Genomic DNA, 20,183 nt, shown 5'->3' with positions numbered 1-20,183 from the left:
TCTCGGAGGGTTGCGTTCCCTTTGGGGGTACCTCCCACTGGCTGAGGCTTGTGATGTCACCCTTGGGTGCTCCTCGTCATCATCCTCGGGTGCTGACTGTGTACCGTCAGTCTGTACATTTTTCTGTACTCTAGGCTGAGTTGCAGCTGTCTCAACAGACTTTCTCTCTCTTACCCAGTCTTCTGGGTGCAGACCTGGTGTCTGAGTCTCATTTTCATTAGTTGCCTTGTGTACAAATTTAACTAGTCTGTGTTTCTGTACTTTCTCTTGGTCAGGGTAGTAGACTAGGTAGGCCGGGCTGTTCTTGTCGTGTCCTACAAAACGCCCCCTCTCACATCTAGAATCTAACTTTCCCTTGTCCTGCTGGTAAGCATAGCATTCTGTCCCGAACTTTTGCATTCTAGCCATGTTGCACTTTTTTCCTGTCATTGCCGTGTATGGCGTAGTGCCTGTGTGCTTGTTGAAGCATCTGTTTCTGGTGTGGGCTGCCTCCTGTACAGCATAATGCCAGAGGCTCTTTGGTAGACCACTATCTATTAGCATACACCTTGCCATCTCGAATAGTGTGCATCCTTCTCTCTCTGCAACGCCATTTTGATGGGGAGAGTATGGGCAGGACGTCTCATGTCTTATTTTGTTCCGTCTCAACAGGGTTTGAAACTCCTTGCCTGTAAACTCAGTTCCATTATCTGACCTTATGCATTTCACTGTCCCATAGGGAGCTACATCTGCCAGAAATTTCTCGGTCGCTTGCACTGTGTCACTCTTTGTTTTTAAGAAATAAACACACACAGCCCCTGTGCACACATCTGTAAATGATTGCATGTACCTGAAACCATTAATGGACTCGTTTGCCACAGGACCGGCTAAATCAGTGTTTACCAACTCCAGTGGTGTCTTGGCTTTGTCTGTAGATTTCCTGTTCCTGTTTTGGGTAAACTTCCCTTCTATGCATACTGCACACTCTTTGTCAGGTTTACACACTTTACCCTTTATATGCATACCATTAGTGATATCCTGTAGCTTTATGATATCGTCATAGTTGCAGTGGCCCATTATCTCATGCCAAGTTTCTATATCATGGCTCACATGGCACTTTTCAACAACACATTCAGTTTGCAAATAGTACATTTTCCCCTGTACAAAAATGTCAAACCTGGTACCATCCGGTGACATCAGGGCATCTCTGCCCTCTTCGAAGAACACACTGGCTCCGTGTGCTGTCGCAGACTTCACAGAGAAGAGCTCTTGGGGGTACGATGGAATATATAGTGCGTTCCGCAGTGTCACTCTACACCGTCGCCCCTCACTGTCGAGCAGACATACCGTAGCATCTCCCCTGCCCTGCACCACACCAAAGGTGCGCTTACCGTCCGCCAGCTCCATGCAGTGTTTCTCTGGCTCGAACGAGCTGTCAAAGCTCTTGAACTTCTTCTTATCATTGACTATGTGGGAAGACTCCACAGTCCACAATCAATCCTGGTTTGAACTGTTGCCGTCGTCCTGGTCCTGCTGAGCTGGTCTCTCCAGCCTGCACTCTGAAGATGTAGTTCTCTTCTTCCGCAGCATTCCCCGGTCCCTGACCTCGACCTGCTCCGTGACCACCACCGCCGCCGCCACCTTGCTCGCGTGCACACCTGGCTCCATCAGCGAGGTCCTTCTTCTTGCACACTTTGTCCGTGTGACCATTGACCCGGCAGAAGCTGCACCACAAGCTGCGTGAACAGTCCGTTTTCCGATGGCCTTTGTCACCGCATCGCCAGCACACCGTTTGTTCATCATCTCCCTCACAGCGTTTCACTGGCTTTTTCTTAGGCGCTGCGTGGGCCTTCATCACCCTCTCGGACGTCTCGTCCAATGCTGTAGCATTATCTACATCTTCAGCCGCCTCACAGTTTCTCAATTTGGCCTTAAATTGTCCCAATGTCAACTCACTGTCGCCATGTGTCACCATTAGAGTGAATGGCTTATATCTCTCGGGTAACCCCCTCATCACCATGGCCATCATTAGCCCCTCACTCGGTGCTTCTCCCGCCCCTTTGAGAGCCGTAATGATTTGTTCAGCTCGGATTTGGTTATCGTCTCATTATCAGCTTTCTTTAGAACAGTCAATGTTACATACAGAGTGACAATCTGGGGTCTGCCCTTACCAAGGTAATGTTCCCGCAACACCCGTAGACTCTCTCTACCGTTGTTCTTCGTTTCTCTGAAGATCAGTCCCAAGCTTGTGTTGTCCAATAAAGGCGCCAATGCGCAGTAGGCGTCCGCGTTCCGCTCTTCGTCTAGGGCCTGCTCTTCCGCTGTCAAAGGTCCCGCGGGCTCGGTAAGGATGGTGGTTTTCAGCCCCACACCATGCATGCAACAGAGCATTCGCTCTTCCCACAGTTCACACTCATCGGCCTGTCCGTTGAATGTGGGCCACCTGCTCTTCTTTCGCTCCATCTCCCTAGGTAGCGTTAGCTTAGCTTAGCGTTCCGTTAGCTTCCCGATAGCTTCTCTCGATGCTAACTAGCTTCACACTTGCTAACTTGCTACTCCGTGCTAACCTGCGCGCATCCCGCCATCCGAGGTTATCACACTTCGTGTACTTCTTTTATCAAACTACTAAATAATCCAACGTTATCTGGGCCCATAACCTGTTAGAAGACTAGACTAATACTGTAATGAATGAAAGGTCACGTGTTTAACTTGACCTACTCACGGGTGTACGTGCAGTGCGCGTGACGTATACAGGAAGTGAGACGCGCATGTGATGAAGGTTGTATGTCGGATGAACGCTAGTAAAAGCTACACAGTTAAGAACCTACGAAGTCGGCTCGTTCTTGAATTATTCTTATGTCAGTAAGACAAGGCGTCTACGGACATTACATGGTGTCAGAATAGTCTGTGTATCTGAACACGAGCGGTCATGCCGAAGTTTAATCCGCCGAGTGAATTCAAGTTTGACTGCCCCGTTGAATGGCCGGAGTGGAGACAACGGTTTTCGCGCTTCAGGCTCGCGACAAAGCTGGATAAAGACGACGGGGAGATTCAAGTGAGTTCGCTGATTTATGCAATGGGCAGCGAGGCTGAAAAGATATTCAGCTCGTTTGACTTCGCGGCGGAGGGTGATAAAGTGGACTATGATATCGTACTGAAAAAGTTCGACGACTACTTTATTCCCCGCCGTAACATCATACATGAGAGGGCGTGCTTCTATCAACGTAGCCAGCAGCCAGGAGAGACAGCGGAGATGTACATCCGGACATTGTACGAGCTGTCTGAACACTGTGAGTTTGGGGACAAGAGGGATGAACATATCAGAGACCGTCTGGTAGTGGGCACAAAAGACAAGGTGCTCTCCCGTCAGTTCCAGCTCACAGCGGACCTTACTCTGGTGAAAGTCATTGAACAAGTGCGCCAGGCGGAGGCAATAACAAAGCAGCTCAGCCTCCAAGCTAACCAACCAGAGGCCCTGCTGGCTAACGTCAATGTTGTCCGATGGCGGGACGAACGCCAAAACAAAAAGGGCGGACAGCGTCATGGTGGCGGCAGTCCGGCAACCAACAAAGTAGATGAATGCGGGAGGTGCGGCAAGACGCAGCACACCGATGAGCGGAAGTGTCCTGCAACGAACAGTAAGTGCAACAAGTGTCATAAAAAGGGACATTGGGAGCGTGTATGTCACTCTAAAGTGGTGAGAGAAGTCACTGAAGAGGTTAAACAGCTGTACTTTCTGGGAGAAGTTGGCAAAGAGAGCAGTCAGGAAAATTGGACTGTTAGTTTAACAATAAGTGATGTACCAATAACCTTTAAAATTGACACGGGGGCTGACGCTACTGTTATCAACCAAGGGACATTTAAAAAGCTGAAGCCAAACATAAAACTGGGACCTCCTGACACATGCTTCATAAGCCCAGGTGGAAACATCAGCTGCATAGGACAGTTTCAAGCCACAACCAACTACAAGGAGAAACAATACTCCTTTCCAGTGTATGTGATCAAGGGGAGAGGCAGCTGTCTGCTGAGTCGTCCAGAGGCAGTGGAGATGGGTCTAGTGAAGCGGATGAATGAGGTCAGTGGAGTTTTCGGTTCAAGTGGACTGCTGAAAACAGACCCAGTGAAGATAGCTCTGGTGGAGGGTGCCCAGCCATACGCGGTGCATACAGCCAGACGGATACCGCTGCCACTTGTACCACTGGTTAAGAAAGAACTGCAGCGCATGGAAAATGAGGGCATTATTGAAAAAGTGACTCAGCCCACAGAATGGTGCGCCGCTATGGTGCCGGTGCTGAAACCGAACAAGAAAGAGGTTCGCTGCTGCGCTGACCTCAGGAGGCTGAATCGAGCGGTGAAACGTGAGAAATACGTGCTGCCCACTATGGAGGAAATAATGCCAAGGCTCGCAGGGTCAAAGTTCTTCACAACGTTGGATGCAGCAAGTGGGTTTTACTAGATCCCCTTGCATGAAGACAGCAGGGGGCTCACCACTTTCATCACCCCATTTGGGAGGTATGCTTTCTGCCGCCTTCCATTTGGTATAACGAGTGCTCCAGAGATTTTCCAGAGAAAGATGGCGGAAACTCTGACCGGGCTAGAGGGCACAGAGGTGTACATGGATGACATCCTTATACATGGAGAGACTGAGGAAATCCATGACCGGCGCCTAGCAGAGGCGCTGGGGGTCATTGAAACAGCAGGTCTCAAACTGAACCAAGCGAAATGCAAGTTCAAACAGAAACAAGTCCGCTTCCTTGGTCATATCATCAACGAGGCAGGCATCAGACCTGACCCGGACAAAGTGGCCGGAATAGAGAACTTTCCTCAGCCCCAGAACGTGACGGAACTCAAGAGGTTCCTCGGGATGGTGAACTATTTGGCAAAATACGTCCCAGAGCTGTCCACTGTAGGTCAGCCGCTTTATGGACTGCTTAAAGCAACGACAGAGTGGCTGTGGGGACCTGCACAGAACACAGCATTCCAAGACCTTAAAGCAGCACTCGCCACCGCCCCAGTACTCACCTTTTATGACGTCACTAAGGCCACGGTGGTGTCAGCAGATGCCAGCAGCTACGGGCTGGGAGGCGTTCTGCTCCAGCAGCACGGGGAACACTGGAAGCCCGTGGCCTACTGCTCCCGACGGCTGAGTGACGCAGAGACAAGGTACGCACAGATCGAGAAAGAGTGCTTAGCCAGCGTCTGGGCATGTGAAAGGTTCGAGAAGTACTTGTTTGGGCTTGACAATTTCAGACTTGTCACCGATCATAAACCACTAGTGCCTCTCATGAACAGCAAAGACTTGGATAATGTGCCCATTAGGTGCCAGAGACTGTTAATGAGGCTGATGCGTTTCAATGCAGTGGCTGAATACGCACCAGGCAAAACTTTAGCTGTGGCTGATGCACTCTCCAGAGGCCCAGAGCAGCACTACGGAGATGGTGCTTCTCATGAGTGATGTACCAATAACCTTTAAAATTGACACGGGGGCTGACGCTACTGTTATCAACCAAGGGACATTTAAAAAGCTGAAGCCAAACATAAAACTGGGACCTCCTGACACATGCTTCATAAGCCCAGGTGGAAACATCAGCTGCATAGGACAGTTTCAAGCCACAACCAACTACAAGGAGAAACAATACTCCTTTCCAGTGTATGTGATCAAGGGGAGAGGCAGCTGTCTGCTGAGTCGTCCAGAGGCAGTGGAGATGGGTCTAGTGAAGCGGATGAATGAGGTCAGTGGAGTTTTCGGTTCAAGTGGACTGCTGAAAACAGACCCAGTGAAGATAGCTCTGGTGGAGGGTGCCCAGCCATACGCGGTGCATACAGCCAGACGGATACCGCTGCCACTTGTACCACTGGTTAAGAAAGAACTGCAGCGCATGGAAAATGAGGGCATTATTGAAAAAGTGACTCAGCCCACAGAATGGTGCGCCGCTATGGTGCCGGTGCTGAAACCGAACAAGAAAGAGGTTCGCTGCTGCGCTGACCTCAGGAGGCTGAATCGAGCGGTGAAACGTGAGAAATACGTGCTGCCCACTATGGAGGAAATAATGCCAAGGCTCGCAGGGTCAAAGTTCTTCACAACGTTGGATGCAGCAAGTGGGTTTTACTAGATCCCCTTGCATGAAGACAGCAGGGGGCTCACCACTTTCATCACCCCATTTGGGAGGTATGCTTTCTGCCGCCTTCCATTTGGTATAACGAGTGCTCCAGAGATTTTCCAGAGAAAGATGGCGGAAACTCTGACCGGGCTAGAGGGCACAGAGGTGTACATGGATGACATCCTTATACATGGAGAGACTGAGGAAATCCATGACCGGCGCCTAGCAGAGGCGCTGGGGGTCATTGAAACAGCAGGTCTCAAACTGAACCAAGCGAAATGCAAGTTCAAACAGAAACAAGTCCGCTTCCTTGGTCATATCATCAACGAGGCAGGCATCAGACCTGACCCGGACAAAGTGGCCGGAATAGAGAACTTTCCTCAGCCCCAGAACGTGACGGAACTCAAGAGGTTCCTCGGGATGGTGAACTATTTGGCAAAATACGTCCCAGAGCTGTCCACTGTAGGTCAGCCGCTTTATGGACTGCTTAAAGCAACGACAGAGTGGCTGTGGGGACCTGCACAGAACACAGCATTCCAAGACCTTAAAGCAGCACTCGCCACCGCCCCAGTACTCACCTTTTATGACGTCACTAAGGCCACGGTGGTGTCAGCAGATGCCAGCAGCTACGGGCTGGGAGGCGTTCTGCTCCAGCAGCACGGGGAACACTGGAAGCCCGTGGCCTACTGCTCCCGACGGCTGAGTGACGCAGAGACAAGGTACGCACAGATCGAGAAAGAGTGCTTAGCCAGCGTCTGGGCATGTGAAAGGTTCGAGAAGTACTTGTTTGGGCTTGACAATTTCAGACTTGTCACCGATCATAAACCACTAGTGCCTCTCATGAACAGCAAAGACTTGGATAATGTGCCCATTAGGTGCCAGAGACTGTTAATGAGGCTGATGCGTTTCAATGCAGTGGCTGAATACGCACCAGGCAAAACTTTAGCTGTGGCTGATGCACTCTCCAGAGGCCCAGAGCAGCGCTACGGAGATGGTGCTTCTCATGAGTGATGTACCAATAACCTTTAAAATTGACACGGGGGCTGACGCTACTGTTATCAACCAAGGGACATTTAAAAAGCTGAAGCCAAACATAAAACTGGGACCTCCTGACACATGCTTCATAAGCCCAGGTGGAAACATCAGCTGCATAGGACAGTTTCAAGCCACAACCAACTACAAGGAGAAACAATACTCCTTTCCAGTGTATGTGATCAAGGGGAGAGGCAGCTGTCTGCTGAGTCGTCCAGAGGCAGTGGAGATGGGTCTAGTGAAGCGGATGAATGAGGTCAGTGGAGTTTTCGGTTCAAGTGGACTGCTGAAAACAGACCCAGTGAAGATAGCTCTGGTGGAGGGTGCCCAGCCATACGCGGTGCATACAGCCAGACGGATACCGCTGCCACTTGTACCACTGGTTAAGAAAGAACTGCAGCGCATGGAAAATGAGGGCATTATTGAAAAAGTGACTCAGCCCACAGAATGGTGCGCCGCTATGGTGCCGGTGCTGAAACCGAACAAGAAAGAGGTTCGCTGCTGCGCTGACCTCAGGAGGCTGAATCGAGCGGTGAAACGTGAGAAATACGTGCTGCCCACTATGGAGGAAATAATGCCAAGGCTCGCAGGGTCAAAGTTCTTCACAACGTTGGATGCAGCAAGTGGGTTTTACTAGATCCCCTTGCATGAAGACAGCAGGGGGCTCACCACTTTCATCACCCCATTTGGGAGGTATGCTTTCTGCCGCCTTCCATTTGGTATAACGAGTGCTCCAGAGATTTTCCAGAGAAAGATGGCGGAAACTCTGACCGGGCTAGAGGGCACAGAGGTGTACATGGATGACATCCTTATACATGGAGAGACTGAGGAAATCCATGACCGGCGCCTAGCAGAGGCGCTGGGGGTCATTGAAACAGCAGGTCTCAAACTGAACCAAGCGAAATGCAAGTTCAAACAGAAACAAGTCCGCTTCCTTGGTCATATCATCAACGAGGCAGGCATCAGACCTGACCCGGACAAAGTGGCCGGAATAGAGAACTTTCCTCAGCCCCAGAACGTGACGGAACTCAAGAGGTTCCTCGGGATGGTGAACTATTTGGCAAAATACGTCCCAGAGCTGTCCACTGTAGGTCAGCCGCTTTATGGACTGCTTAAAGCAACGACAGAGTGGCTGTGGGGACCTGCACAGAACACAGCATTCCAAGACCTTAAAGCAGCACTCGCCACCGCCCCAGTACTCACCTTTTATGACGTCACTAAGGCCACGGTGGTGTCAGCAGATGCCAGCAGCTACGGGCTGGGAGGCGTTCTGCTCCAGCAGCACGGGGAACACTGGAAGCCCGTGGCCTACTGCTCCCGACGGCTGAGTGACGCAGAGACAAGGTACGCACAGATCGAGAAAGAGTGCTTAGCCAGCGTCTGGGCATGTGAAAGGTTCGAGAAGTACTTGTTTGGGCTTGACAATTTCAGACTTGTCACCGATCATAAACCACTAGTGCCTCTCATGAACAGCAAAGACTTGGATAATGTGCCCATTAGGTGCCAGAGACTGTTAATGAGGCTGATGCGTTTCAATGCAGTGGCTGAATACGCACCAGGCAAAACTTTAGCTGTGGCTGATGCACTCTCCAGAGGCCCAGAGCAGCGCTACGGAGATGGTGCTTCTCATGATGATGTTGCAGCGCACATTGATGCCATCGTGTGCCAGGTGCCTGCCACACCTCAAAGGATGCAGGAGATAAAACAGAGCACGGATGGGGATCTGCAGCTCCAGACAGTGTTGGGCTTCATCAGACACGGCTGGCCTGAGTATGTCGATAAAGTGCCGGACACAGTCAGAGACTTTTATCAGGTGAGAGGGGAGTTATCTGCGGTAGATGGTTTAGTCATCAGAGGCAGTTGTATCGTCATTCCCACAGAGATGAGGGAGGTGATCTTAGACAGAATACACGACGGGCACGAGGGGATAGTTAAGTGCAGAGAGAGAGCTAGCCAGTCAGTGTGGTGGCCCAAAATGACAGAGCACATTACAACAAAGATACAGCAATGTCAATTCTGCAGAGAACACAAGAACACACAGAGAAAAGAGCCTTTAATGTCAAGTGAGCTCCCATCCAGACCATGGCAGAAAGTTGGCATAGACCTGTGTGAGTACAAAAAGCAAAACTACTTGATAGTGTCTGACTATTATTCCAGGTTTTTGGAGATCCTAAATCTACCAACAACTACTAGCAGTCAGGTTGTAGCTAGGCTGAAGGCTACATTTGCACGTTTTGGTATCCCTGAAATTGTAGTTAGCGATAATGGGCCACAGCTAGTTTCAGAAGAGATGAGGAGGCTCAGTGAGGATTATGATTTCATCCATGTGACTTCAAGCCCACACTACCCCCAGAGTAATGGACAGGCAGAGAGGGCTGTTCAGATAGCCAAAAGCATATTAAGGCAGGAAGACCCTCTCCTCGCCCTGTTGACATACAGAGCTACACCCTCTTCTTCCACTGGAGCCAGTCCAGCAGAATTGCTCATGGGTAGGAGACTCAGAACCACCTTACCCACATTGCAGCATAACCTGAAACCGGCCTGGCCTAAAGAGGAACTGATCAAAACCGCTGACGCCGCAGCCAAATCGAGGCAGGCTTTCTACTACAACCGCAGGAACGGCGTGCGGACACTGCGCCCACTGAACTCGGGTGACGCAGTACTCACCAAACCTGATGGACAGAAAACATGGACAATGCCAGCAGTTGTTCACAGTCAGAGCTCCACTCCCAGATCCTACATAGTGGAGACAGCTCAAGGTGAACATTACAGAAGGAACAGGCGCCACCTGTTGGCCACACCTAAAACACTCACCTTTGTCAGCAGGGATCCTGACCATGTCACTCCAGGGGAGAGTGGAAACACGGATGAGTCCCGAGCAGCAGAAATGCCAACTTCCACACCATATGTTACTCGCTCTGGCAGGGTGAGCAAGCCAGCAATCCGGCTGGATTTGTGAGGCGTATGGACTTGTGTACTGTGGGGGATTTTTTATTTTTTTTGTGAAAAGGGGGGTGATATACAGGTTAGAAAATCATCTTAGAGGGGGAGATGTAATGAATGAAAGGTCACGTGTTTAACTTGACCTACTCACGGGTGTACGTGCAGTGCGCGTGACGTATACAGGAAGTGAGACGCGCATGTGATGAAGGTTGTATGTCGGATGAACGCTAGTAAAAGCTACACAGTTAAGAACCTACGAAGTCGGCTCGTTCTTGAATTATTCTTATGTCAGTAAGACAAGGCGTCTACGGACATTACAAATACTTTGTCTATCTCCGCGCAGATGAAGTAGATTATTAAACCGTTATAAAGAATCGTACTGACTACCGAACTTCTGCTGGAGGGAAAAATGCAGCCTCTGTTTATTCGGTAGTTTTGGGAGAAGAAGAAAATGAACAGCGTCTCAGTGACGTAATCAATCCGCGCATGCAAGCGCCACACCGCCCACTTGTGGACAAACAAAGTCGTAAACAAAATAATAGTACAGTAACACATTAGTCATACAAATACGCTGGTGTCATATCTCAACAGAGACAACGGCGGCCGGCGATGACATGGCGTCGGCCGGCGGTGGAATGACGCCTGTTGGTAGTGGGTGGGTGGTGGCCGGCGGTGACGTGGTCGGCGTTGAAATCAGAGTGGGCCGCGACTTTTCGGCGGCAGTTGCCACCTCCGAATCGCTGAACCGGCCGGCGGTGTCAGGTCCTGAAGGACGGGGGGCGTTGGCTCCGTCGGCCCTTCCTCCGCGGGACATCTCCTTCCGAGCGGCGATGCTCTTTCCCCGGGAAAGCTCTTTTTCCAGACACTCGATGAAGTTCTCAGTCTGGCGGAGCTCTACATCGAAGCTTCTTCTTGACGTTGCCATCTTCCATTTGTGGGTATTGGCTGTAATCCCGCTTCTGACTCCAGTGTGGCGAACGTAGAAGCAACGACAAAGGTAACGTTGCAGCCCCTTTATTAAACTCTCGCAGAAACTAAAACCTACGAGAAATGTGACACAATACATGGTGGTCATCTACTCGAACAACAAAGTTGTTCAGGGTTTCAGTACCAAGGTTACACAACACAACAGAATGACAACTACAATTACACCACAACAAATAGTAATCACATAAACACATAAAACCACATAAAACACTTACAAAACATTTAGTAACAACTGACAATCTGCACGCAGTGCCTGATGGGTAAAACAGGACGGCACAATTCTGACGGGGTAGCGACTTCGCTACAATATCAATTTTAACACATTCTTGAATTTCAGATGGTCAAAAAATGTCCCGGATTGGATTTGCTGCTGTCCGGGAGACTTCCGGGCCAACCCGGGAGGGTGGGCAACCCTGCATGCAACTGAACAACCGCGTGTTTTGCTCAGCTTTTCTAAAAGAACCAGAAGAATAAATGAGGAAAGTGACAGCAACTGTCTGCCAGCAGCAGCAGCACAACTACACAACACATGGTGGTGTTTGAGGTAAACTGGACGAAACTTCAGATGGCAAAAAAAATAAGGACTAAATTAAGAAACAGATATAAGATGTTTAATGATTAAATGATCCTTTCTAAAATAATTGCAAACATGATAGAACTTCATGAATACGTTACAATAACTGTTCATAAGCATGACTTGTGCATATCATTAATGTTAATATAGCTATGTTATGTTAGCATAGATATGCTAAATACACAAAGCTATGCTAACATAGCAATGCAGTCATGCCATATAAGTCCTGTTTTAGTGAAGACGTAGTGTGCTTTGGACCTCAACATCAAATCATTACTGGAAATGTAGAGCAAAATATAAAGTTTCTTATAGTCCTAATATGGCAACCATTTATTTGGGCAAGAATAAGATGTGAATTCGAGTAAGATTAGTACATTTTTACATATTTGTTTAGATACTCTCAGTAGAATGCTATTTTCCCTCCACTTTTTTTACTTTTACATTTATTCAAAGGGTGTTTTTGTGTTTCATCAGGAAACAGTGGTTGAAGTTTTTAGTGGGTTGAGGTTGTGTCATCTGGTGGATCATCTCTTAACTGTTCAGGGATTGAGAGGGTTTTTGTACAGGTCTACCAGTGGTTTGTGTTACTGTGTGCGTCGGGCACAATAATACACAGCTGAGTCTTCAGGCTGCATATTCTGTCCTGTTAGAGTCGCTGTGTTACTGGAACTGTCTACGGAGATACTGAACTTCCCTCTGGGTGTATTGTCTTCATCTCCAATCCACTCCAGTCCTTTTCCTGCAGGCTGTCTGATCCAGCCTGTGTAATAGTCACTAACAGAATAAGAGACCTGACAGGTGATGGTCAGTGGTTGTCCTGGCTGGACAGTCAGAGACGCTGGTTGATTCAACTGCTCACTGTTCACACCTGTAGAAGAGAGAGAAAAAAGTTGTAAACTCAACTTTGTGCCTCAGTGCAGAAAGGATAAACAGAAGAAGCTTTGTGGTCCTGAATGTTTCTCCCTCAAAGAGACTCACAGGATCCAGCTGCCAGCAGCAGCAGCAGCAGAGCTACAGACAACATGGTTTGTGTTGAAGTTGAACTGCTGGGAGCTGCTCTTCTTCTGGTCCAACTAAGAGCCTGGTATGAACTTCTTATAGCAGACTAACAAGGAAGTATACTTTGCATAGAATAGGACACCTACATACTAAAGTGTTCCAGGAATAGTCACTAGTCTTATGTAAATATGAATAGAGCTTGATTGCTTGTTTTCTAATAATCTTCCCTGAACACACACAGCAAAACCTTACATTTCTTTCTCAAGAGAGATTTGAATAACAACTTGGTGACCTGACACAAATACAGAAGTGGACATGTTCTTTGTGCCGGTCTTAGATTTCAGTGAAAGACTGGATTGCTGGATCATTTTAATTCCAGCTTGAGAAAGTGAATGTGAAGGATTACTTTGTATGTGGAGTACATTTGGGCTGTTTTGATGTGTCCGTCTTGCACAATAAAACACCTGCTTCACTCAAATAACTGACAGGTGGATGTCCTGAGCAGCAAAGCAGAGGAACTACAAGGTGTTTTGTACTGTATATACCAACTAGTAAAATGCTCCACACAAATACATAACTCATGTGTACTTAGTATTGTTACATAAATGATGAGATCAGGTTTTGCTGATCAACGAGACTCTTTTTTTTCTAGTGTACTTCTCTTCTTCAGCAAATATTCATATTCAGCCAAATTAATGTTGACAGCAGGTGTTTCCTTCCCAGTAAATACTATGTGTTAAGTCCCCTTTGCTAACATTACTGACTGACATCTTACTTCCTCAAAAAGTTGTCTTAGTGTCATGTGGGACATATTCCTCCCCACTACTGTCTGAGTGTACAGCAACAAAAAGACACAACACCCCATGCTATTTACAGTAACTTGAGACATTAGCCATCTTTAATGCTCAGTATCATGTTTCTGCTTTGGCTGCTTCTATCCACTGCTTGTGTTACGGTTTCACCCTCTGAACCCCCGCAACCTACCTCTTCCGTTCCCTCTGGACCTCCACAGCACTCGGCTTTGCCTGAGTGTCCGCTCCTCACCACCAGAGCCGGGGCGCGGTCACGTTCCCCATCACCGGACTTAGACCCTGAGGTCCCCAGCACCTCCCAACGGGCACTGCGCGTCCTTCGGCGCCACTGCTCCCATCTGCTGGCAGACTGGCAGCACGGCTCTGTTTTTCCCCGGTCACTCGTTCCCTCAGCTGTTCCCCATCTGCAATCATCTCAGCTGTTCCCCATCTGCAATCACTTCTACCTCTACAAGAACCTGGCCTTCTCTCAAACTCATCGCCAGATCTTCCCTCTGACCTGTTGCGCAGAGCCGGCTCGCCTGCCAACCACCCTCCCTCCCTCCCTCCCTCCCTCCCTCCCTCCTCGGGCTACCAGTTAGACGTTGAACTCGGACTACTCCTCGATTCCCCTTTGCCCTCGGACTTGGAACTTTGGCTGATACACTTGCACAACATCCAACGCCCCATTCACATTTTACACACACTTAGGATAATTTACACTAACACATAGCTAGACACATTACCGCCTGTCACTACACACAGCGTATTCACCCCCCCCCACAAACAAAACTACCTGAGCACCATACACATCCTGCATTTCCCTCTCCCCTGTTATGTTTTCCCTTTGTTAATTGTCATGAAACGTTACTAAGAGTCCTCCGCCTCCTGTGTGGTCGTCTGGGTCCTCCTGCACAACCCGTAACATATCAGGTCCCAAATCCAGCCTGGCCCTTGCATTCTTTCCATTCCTCACGTGAATTCTGCCTCTTTTCCCCAGTTTCAACCAATTACAGTGTCAGTGTTAGAGAGTACAGTCTCTGGTATGAACTCCTCCTCCTGTATCTTAGACAACATTCCCACCAAACTGCTCACGGAGGGATTTTCAACCGTTACCCCCATTGTTCTGCAAGTTCTTAATAATTCTTTGGCCTCTGGTTCTTTTCCAGATAGGTTTTATCATGCCATTTTCCACACAGCAAATACATGAGTGTTGAAATTGTAGGGGCAGTGTTGAACAGAGTGTTGGTGTTGCTATAAAGTGGCGCTGCCAGTGGTGCCTGCGATTCGTCTCCGTTGTCAGAATGGAGCGCGTTCTCCATACGCCCATTTCACGCAGCGGCCATCTTAGATTAAAAAAAAAGAAGCGGTGGAAACTTAGCCACGCCCCCTTCTTCATTGAAAACACTGCTGGAAGCAACATGTCGTACTGCTGTGTACCATCGTACAACTCCTATCAAAGAAGGGAAAGAGATAAATCCTTGACGTTTCACCGCTTCCCCAGACGCCTGCACACCCGTAAGGCATGGGTGGTGAAAATTAAGATACGTGGATGCATACGTTACTGTATGCATTGAGCTGCAGAGGTTGCACCATGTACATTTAATGTTACTGTATGCATTGAGCTGCAGCGGTTGCACCATGTACAGCCAGTTAAATAATATTGGGGTGACCAGTTTCACTGTGACTAAAACATTACAAGGGAGACAGAAGTTTGACGTTGAAAAATGTTTGCTCCTGTTTGTAGTCGCATTGGTGACTTAATAGCGGAAGAAGATGAAGAGGGACATGAAGAGGAACATGAGGGAGATAGGTGAGTTGTTACTGTCAGTACAATACAATTTTTCAAACATGTAGATTACTAAATTGTATAATATATATATATATATATTCACTAATCTTTCAATAGTGGATAGCTCTGTTTTGACACATCATCTTGATAACAGGAAAATGTGTGGATTTATATTGCTTCCCACATGTATGACATATCCTCATGTGTCCAGTGAGGTTTGGGCGACTCTACCTGATCATGACTACGACGTGAAGCCCCTTTCTGTGGAAGACCAGCTTGACGCAGTAAAGAAACGCATCGCTCTCCTGGAGGACAAAAATAAAAAGCTGAAAAGTGAGCGTTTTGGTCTAGAACGCTTCCAGTGTGCGCCCAATCTGATCAGGTTTTACACTGGTTTTAAGGCTTACCACACCCTCAAAGCACTCTTCCTAGCTTTACAGCCTACTGCAGAGTCCATGGTGCGATGGACTCAAATGCAAAGGAACAGCCATAACCTAGAACACATTTCTGTGTCTGGCTTCCATGCAGAGCATTTATCGCTGATTGATCAGTTTTTCCTGTTCTTGTGCCGTGTGAGGCTGGGCTTTTTTGCTCTGGATTTATCTGTACGATTCAATGTGTCGCCGGCCACAGTCAGCAGGAACTGTACGACGTGGGCCAACTATTTGCTCTTTATGTTAGGGACCCTCCCAATATGGCCTAGTAGAGCAGCAGTAGATGAGCTAATGCCACCAGTATTCAGGGAATTCTACCCAAACACAAGAGTGATACTAGACTGCACAGAGATCCGCATCGAGACAGCTAGTTCGAAGGTTTTAAACACCATGACATACTCCCATTATAAAAGTAACACTACACTGAAATCCCTAATTGGGATCACTCCCTCAGGGTCAGTTAGCCTGGTAAGTAATCTATACACAGGATGTATTTCTGATGAGGAGATAACTAAGAGGTCAGGTGTTCTGGACCTCTTAGAGTCAGGTGATGAGGTCATGGCCGATAAGGGCTTCCTTATCAAAGACCTGCTCGATGAAATAGATGTAAAACTTGTCATCCCTGCATTTTTAGGCCCAAGTGGGCAGTTTAGCTGTGATGAGCTCACAGACACACAGAGCATTGCTGGCTTGAGAATACACGTCGAACGGTCAATAAGACGCATAAAGGAGTACCACATTTTTGATGGAGTCATACCCCTTCCACTAAGTGGAACAGTCACCCAACTGTGGACTGTGTGTGCTCTCCTAACACATTTTCAGGGACCACTGTTTTAAACCTTTGTTAAATTCAGCTGACAAGAAAATAGTGCACACAAACCTTAGATAGATTGAAACATATTTAACTTCATTTCAGTACAGTCCCATTTTTTAGCCCACACCTTGAGATGAGCAATCACTATCTTAGTTTAGTAAACAATTGATGATTTGAGTTGGTAGCGAGTTCCAGTTTTTTGCTACAACAGAATGACAGTTGACCGAACATATTTTAGTTTAAAATGAACCAACAGTTTTGTTAAAGTTAAAGGACAAAGAATGAAAATATTGTAGATGGGACAATCTAATGTATAAATATTGAATGTACAGTATAAAAATTAAATGTATCTTATTTTTTATTTTATTGTGATTAAACAGCTTCTTTGAATACAGCCCTGTGTGTGTGTCTCTCCTCACTGGCACAGGAGAGGCAGAAAGTACTCGAAGAAGAAAAGATCCAGCTTAGTTTTCATATTCTCCCATTCCTCCGCATCAAAGTAGATTCGCTCCAGGTGGTAGTCAGCAGTACATCCCTTGGGATCCGACGCCCCTTCTCTGCCCATTTTTTGATGTCATTTGTGGTAAATGACGGTAGGTGCTCGAGGCTGGTAGTCCAAACCATGTTTGCTGCTGCTGGCTCCGGCTGCATTGATTCCCGATTGAGTAAGAGGGGGGCGTGGCTAAGTTCCCACCACTTTTTTTTAAATCCAAGATGGCCGCGGCGTGAAATGGGCGTATGGATGGCCGGATCAGTTGCTCAGAGCGTCACATATTGCGGCGGATGTGTTCAATTTAAAGTCAGTTGAAAGCAGGCACGGCGTTATGGGTGGGCCTGACGGTCCTAGGCCCGCCCACTTTTCACCAGGCCCACCCTACCATTTTCCTACCCAAAAAAAATATATATTAGTTTTTACAAATTTTAATTTGGTCATAAATGATACGAAATCAGCCAATAATCACATGATTTTGTGCTAAAAATAGTTTTTATAAACAATTTTGTATGTTGATGTTCATGCGCAAGCAAGTTCATGAGACACGTGATGTGATGTTCGACGCCGGCGGGATAGGCTAGGCTAGGCTAGGCTAGGCTAGTTCCAACTGGCATACCAAGCGTTGTTTAAGTTCTTTAAACGTGCACGAACGGTGTCAGACTCGGAGTCGTCACTGCAACCAGGAGATGACCAAGAGTTGGTATCCACAACCCCACGCGCTTCCTCTCCGCCACCGTCTTGTGATCATAGAGATTTGTTGACTGTGATTGACAGTGATTGATAATGAACTCTAGCAGCATGTCTTTACATGACAGATGACGTTATGAGCGAGTTCTGAATACTGGCTCGCTGCTCTGCTCGCGTTACTCAGGCGTCCCAATTCAATGCATTTAAACCTCCTTCCCAAAGGGGACTTTGCATGCCCTACGCAACGCTGTAATACCAAACTGCACCACTCTAGGTAGCTCGTAGGGTGGGTATTGGGACAGGGCCTTTGATTGGGCTGTAGTTGCTTGGTCACAGACCTGTTGCGCCCTCTATTGGTCGGTTAGTGATAGAATTATAGTTCAAAATGGTCACTGACTGGCTTTCAACGTTGGCTAGTGATGGTACTGCTGCTGTTCAAGCAATATATATTTTGCACTGAGTAATTTTTAACATCTTGGCTCATTTTGTCAATGTTGCATGAATTATGAGGGGTTTTTGTGATTACATTTGTTATTCTATCTAGCTCGATTTTGGTCTCAAAATGCACCAAATTGATGCATTTAAATTATCAATATTGAACAATTTTCTTCCGGGGGAGCATGCCCCCGGACCCCCCTAGGGAATTCCACGTCCATCCATAATAGGCCTGGCCCACCCAAAACTGAAATCCTGGAGCCGTGCCTGGTGAAAGCCTGGTGCGTCTCACACAGACGCTAAGGGTGCGTCGTGCGTCAGTATCAGACGCCAAACATTTCCCATGACGCCAGCATCCTTCTTCTCGTAACTGGCTACATCTTGGACCCTGGCTGGTCTACAAGGGACTCGGAGGAGGTCTGGCCCCTACACGTGCGGTACGCAGGCCCACCGGGGTGTGTGGATATTCCCTGATGCCCACCACCCAGCCCCCAGCTATGGGGTAAATAGTGCCACCTAGTGGATACCTCGGGTCTGTGGGGTAAACCCCTACACAACATCAACGTCTACACTGCTGTGGTTTTTTGTTTTTCTTGCCCTTTTGTGAGTGTTTAAGTGGGAGAGTACTGCTGCCGCCGTGTGTGGCTGCTGCTTCTCCCTCTCGTAGCCCCCCTTCCCCTCCACCCCTGTATGTCTGTTGTGTTTATCTGTTGTCTTCTTTCACCCCGTTTATTGTAAAGCCACTTTGGTTGTTAGAGAAGCGCTATAGAAGTTTAATTTAGTGGTATTATTATTAAAATATAAAGTTTCTTATAGTCCTAATATGGCACCCATTTATTTGGAGAAGAATGAGATGTGAATTTAGATAAGATTTGTAAACCTTTATATATTTCTTCATATATAGGTTTATTTAGATACTCTCAATAGAATGCTATTTTCCCTCCACTTTTTTACTTTTACATTTATTCAAAGGGTGTTTTTGTGTTTCATCAGGAAACAGTGGTTGAAGTTTTTAGTGGGTTGAGGTTGTGTCATCTGGTGGATCATCTCTTAACTGTTCAGGGACAGAGAGGGTTTTTGTACAGGTCTATCAGTGGTTTGTGTTACTGTGTGTCTCTGGCACAATAATACACAGCTGAGTCTTCAGGCTGCATATTCTGTCCTGTTAGAGTCGCTGTCTTACTGGAAGCTTCAAAAGAGATACTGAACTTGTTTTTTAGTGAATCTTTGTAGTGTGGGCTGCTACCACTTAGTCCAATTCCAATCCACTCCAGTCCTTTTCCTGCAGGCTGTCTGATCCAGCCTGTCCAGTAGGTACTAACAGAATAAGAGACCTGACAGGTGATGGTCAGTGGTTGTCCTGACTGGACAGTCAGAGACGCTGGTTGATTCAACTGCTCACTGTTCACACCTGTAGAAGAGAGAGAAAAAAGTTGAAAACTCAACTTTGTGCCTCAGTGCAGAAAGGATAAACAGAAGAAGCTTTGTGGTCCTGAATGTTTCTCCCTCAAAGAGACTCACAGGATCCAGCTGCCAGCAGCAGCAGCAGCAGAGCTACAGACAACATGATTTGTGTTGAAGTTGAACTGCTGGGAGCTGCTCTTCTTCTGGTCCAACTAAGAGCCTGGTATGAACTTCTTATAGTGGACTAACAAGGAAGTATACTTTGCATAGAATAGGACGCCTACATACTAAAGTGTTCCAGGAATAGTCACTAGTCTTATGTAAATATGAATAGAGCTTGATTGCTTGTTTTCTAATAATCTTCCCTGAACACACACAGCAAAACCTTACATTTCTTTCTCAAGAGAGATTTGAATAACAACTTGGTGACCTGACACAAATACAGAAGTGGACATGTTCTTTGTGCCGGTCTTAGATTTCAGTGAAAGACTGGATTGCTGGATCATTTTAATTCCAGCTTGAGAAAGTGAATGTGAAGGATTACTTTGTATGTGGAGTACATTTGGGCTGTTTTGATGTGTCCGTCTTGCACAATAAAACACCTGCTTCACTCAGATAACTGACAGGTGGATGTCCTGAGCAGCAAAGCAGAGGAACTACAAGGTGTTTTGTACTGTATATACCAACTAGTAAAATGCTCCACACAAATACATAACTC

At 47.4% G+C, this 20,183-nt stretch overlaps 1 gene segment (V, D, J or C); it reads right to left on the bottom strand.

The window, feature by feature from the left end:
- Nucleotides 1-19,164: 19,164 nt before the first annotated feature.
- On the bottom strand, nucleotides 19,165-19,628 carry LOC130131916 (Ig heavy chain V region 3-like). The segment is given in 2 exon segments: nucleotides 19,165-19,472; nucleotides 19,583-19,628. Coding segments are annotated over 2 exon segments (354 nt in total).
- Between the last annotated feature and the right edge of the window lie 555 nt (nucleotides 19,629-20,183).

This window comes from Lampris incognitus, assembly GCF_029633865.1.
Source record: "Lampris incognitus isolate fLamInc1 chromosome 5 unlocalized genomic scaffold, fLamInc1.hap2 SUPER_5_unloc_1, whole genome shotgun sequence".
In the NCBI taxonomy this organism is placed as follows: domain Eukaryota; kingdom Metazoa; phylum Chordata; class Actinopteri; order Lampriformes; family Lampridae; genus Lampris; species Lampris incognitus.
The sequence above is the reverse complement of the archived record's forward strand: the minus strand, read 5'-3'. Positions and strand labels throughout refer to the sequence as shown.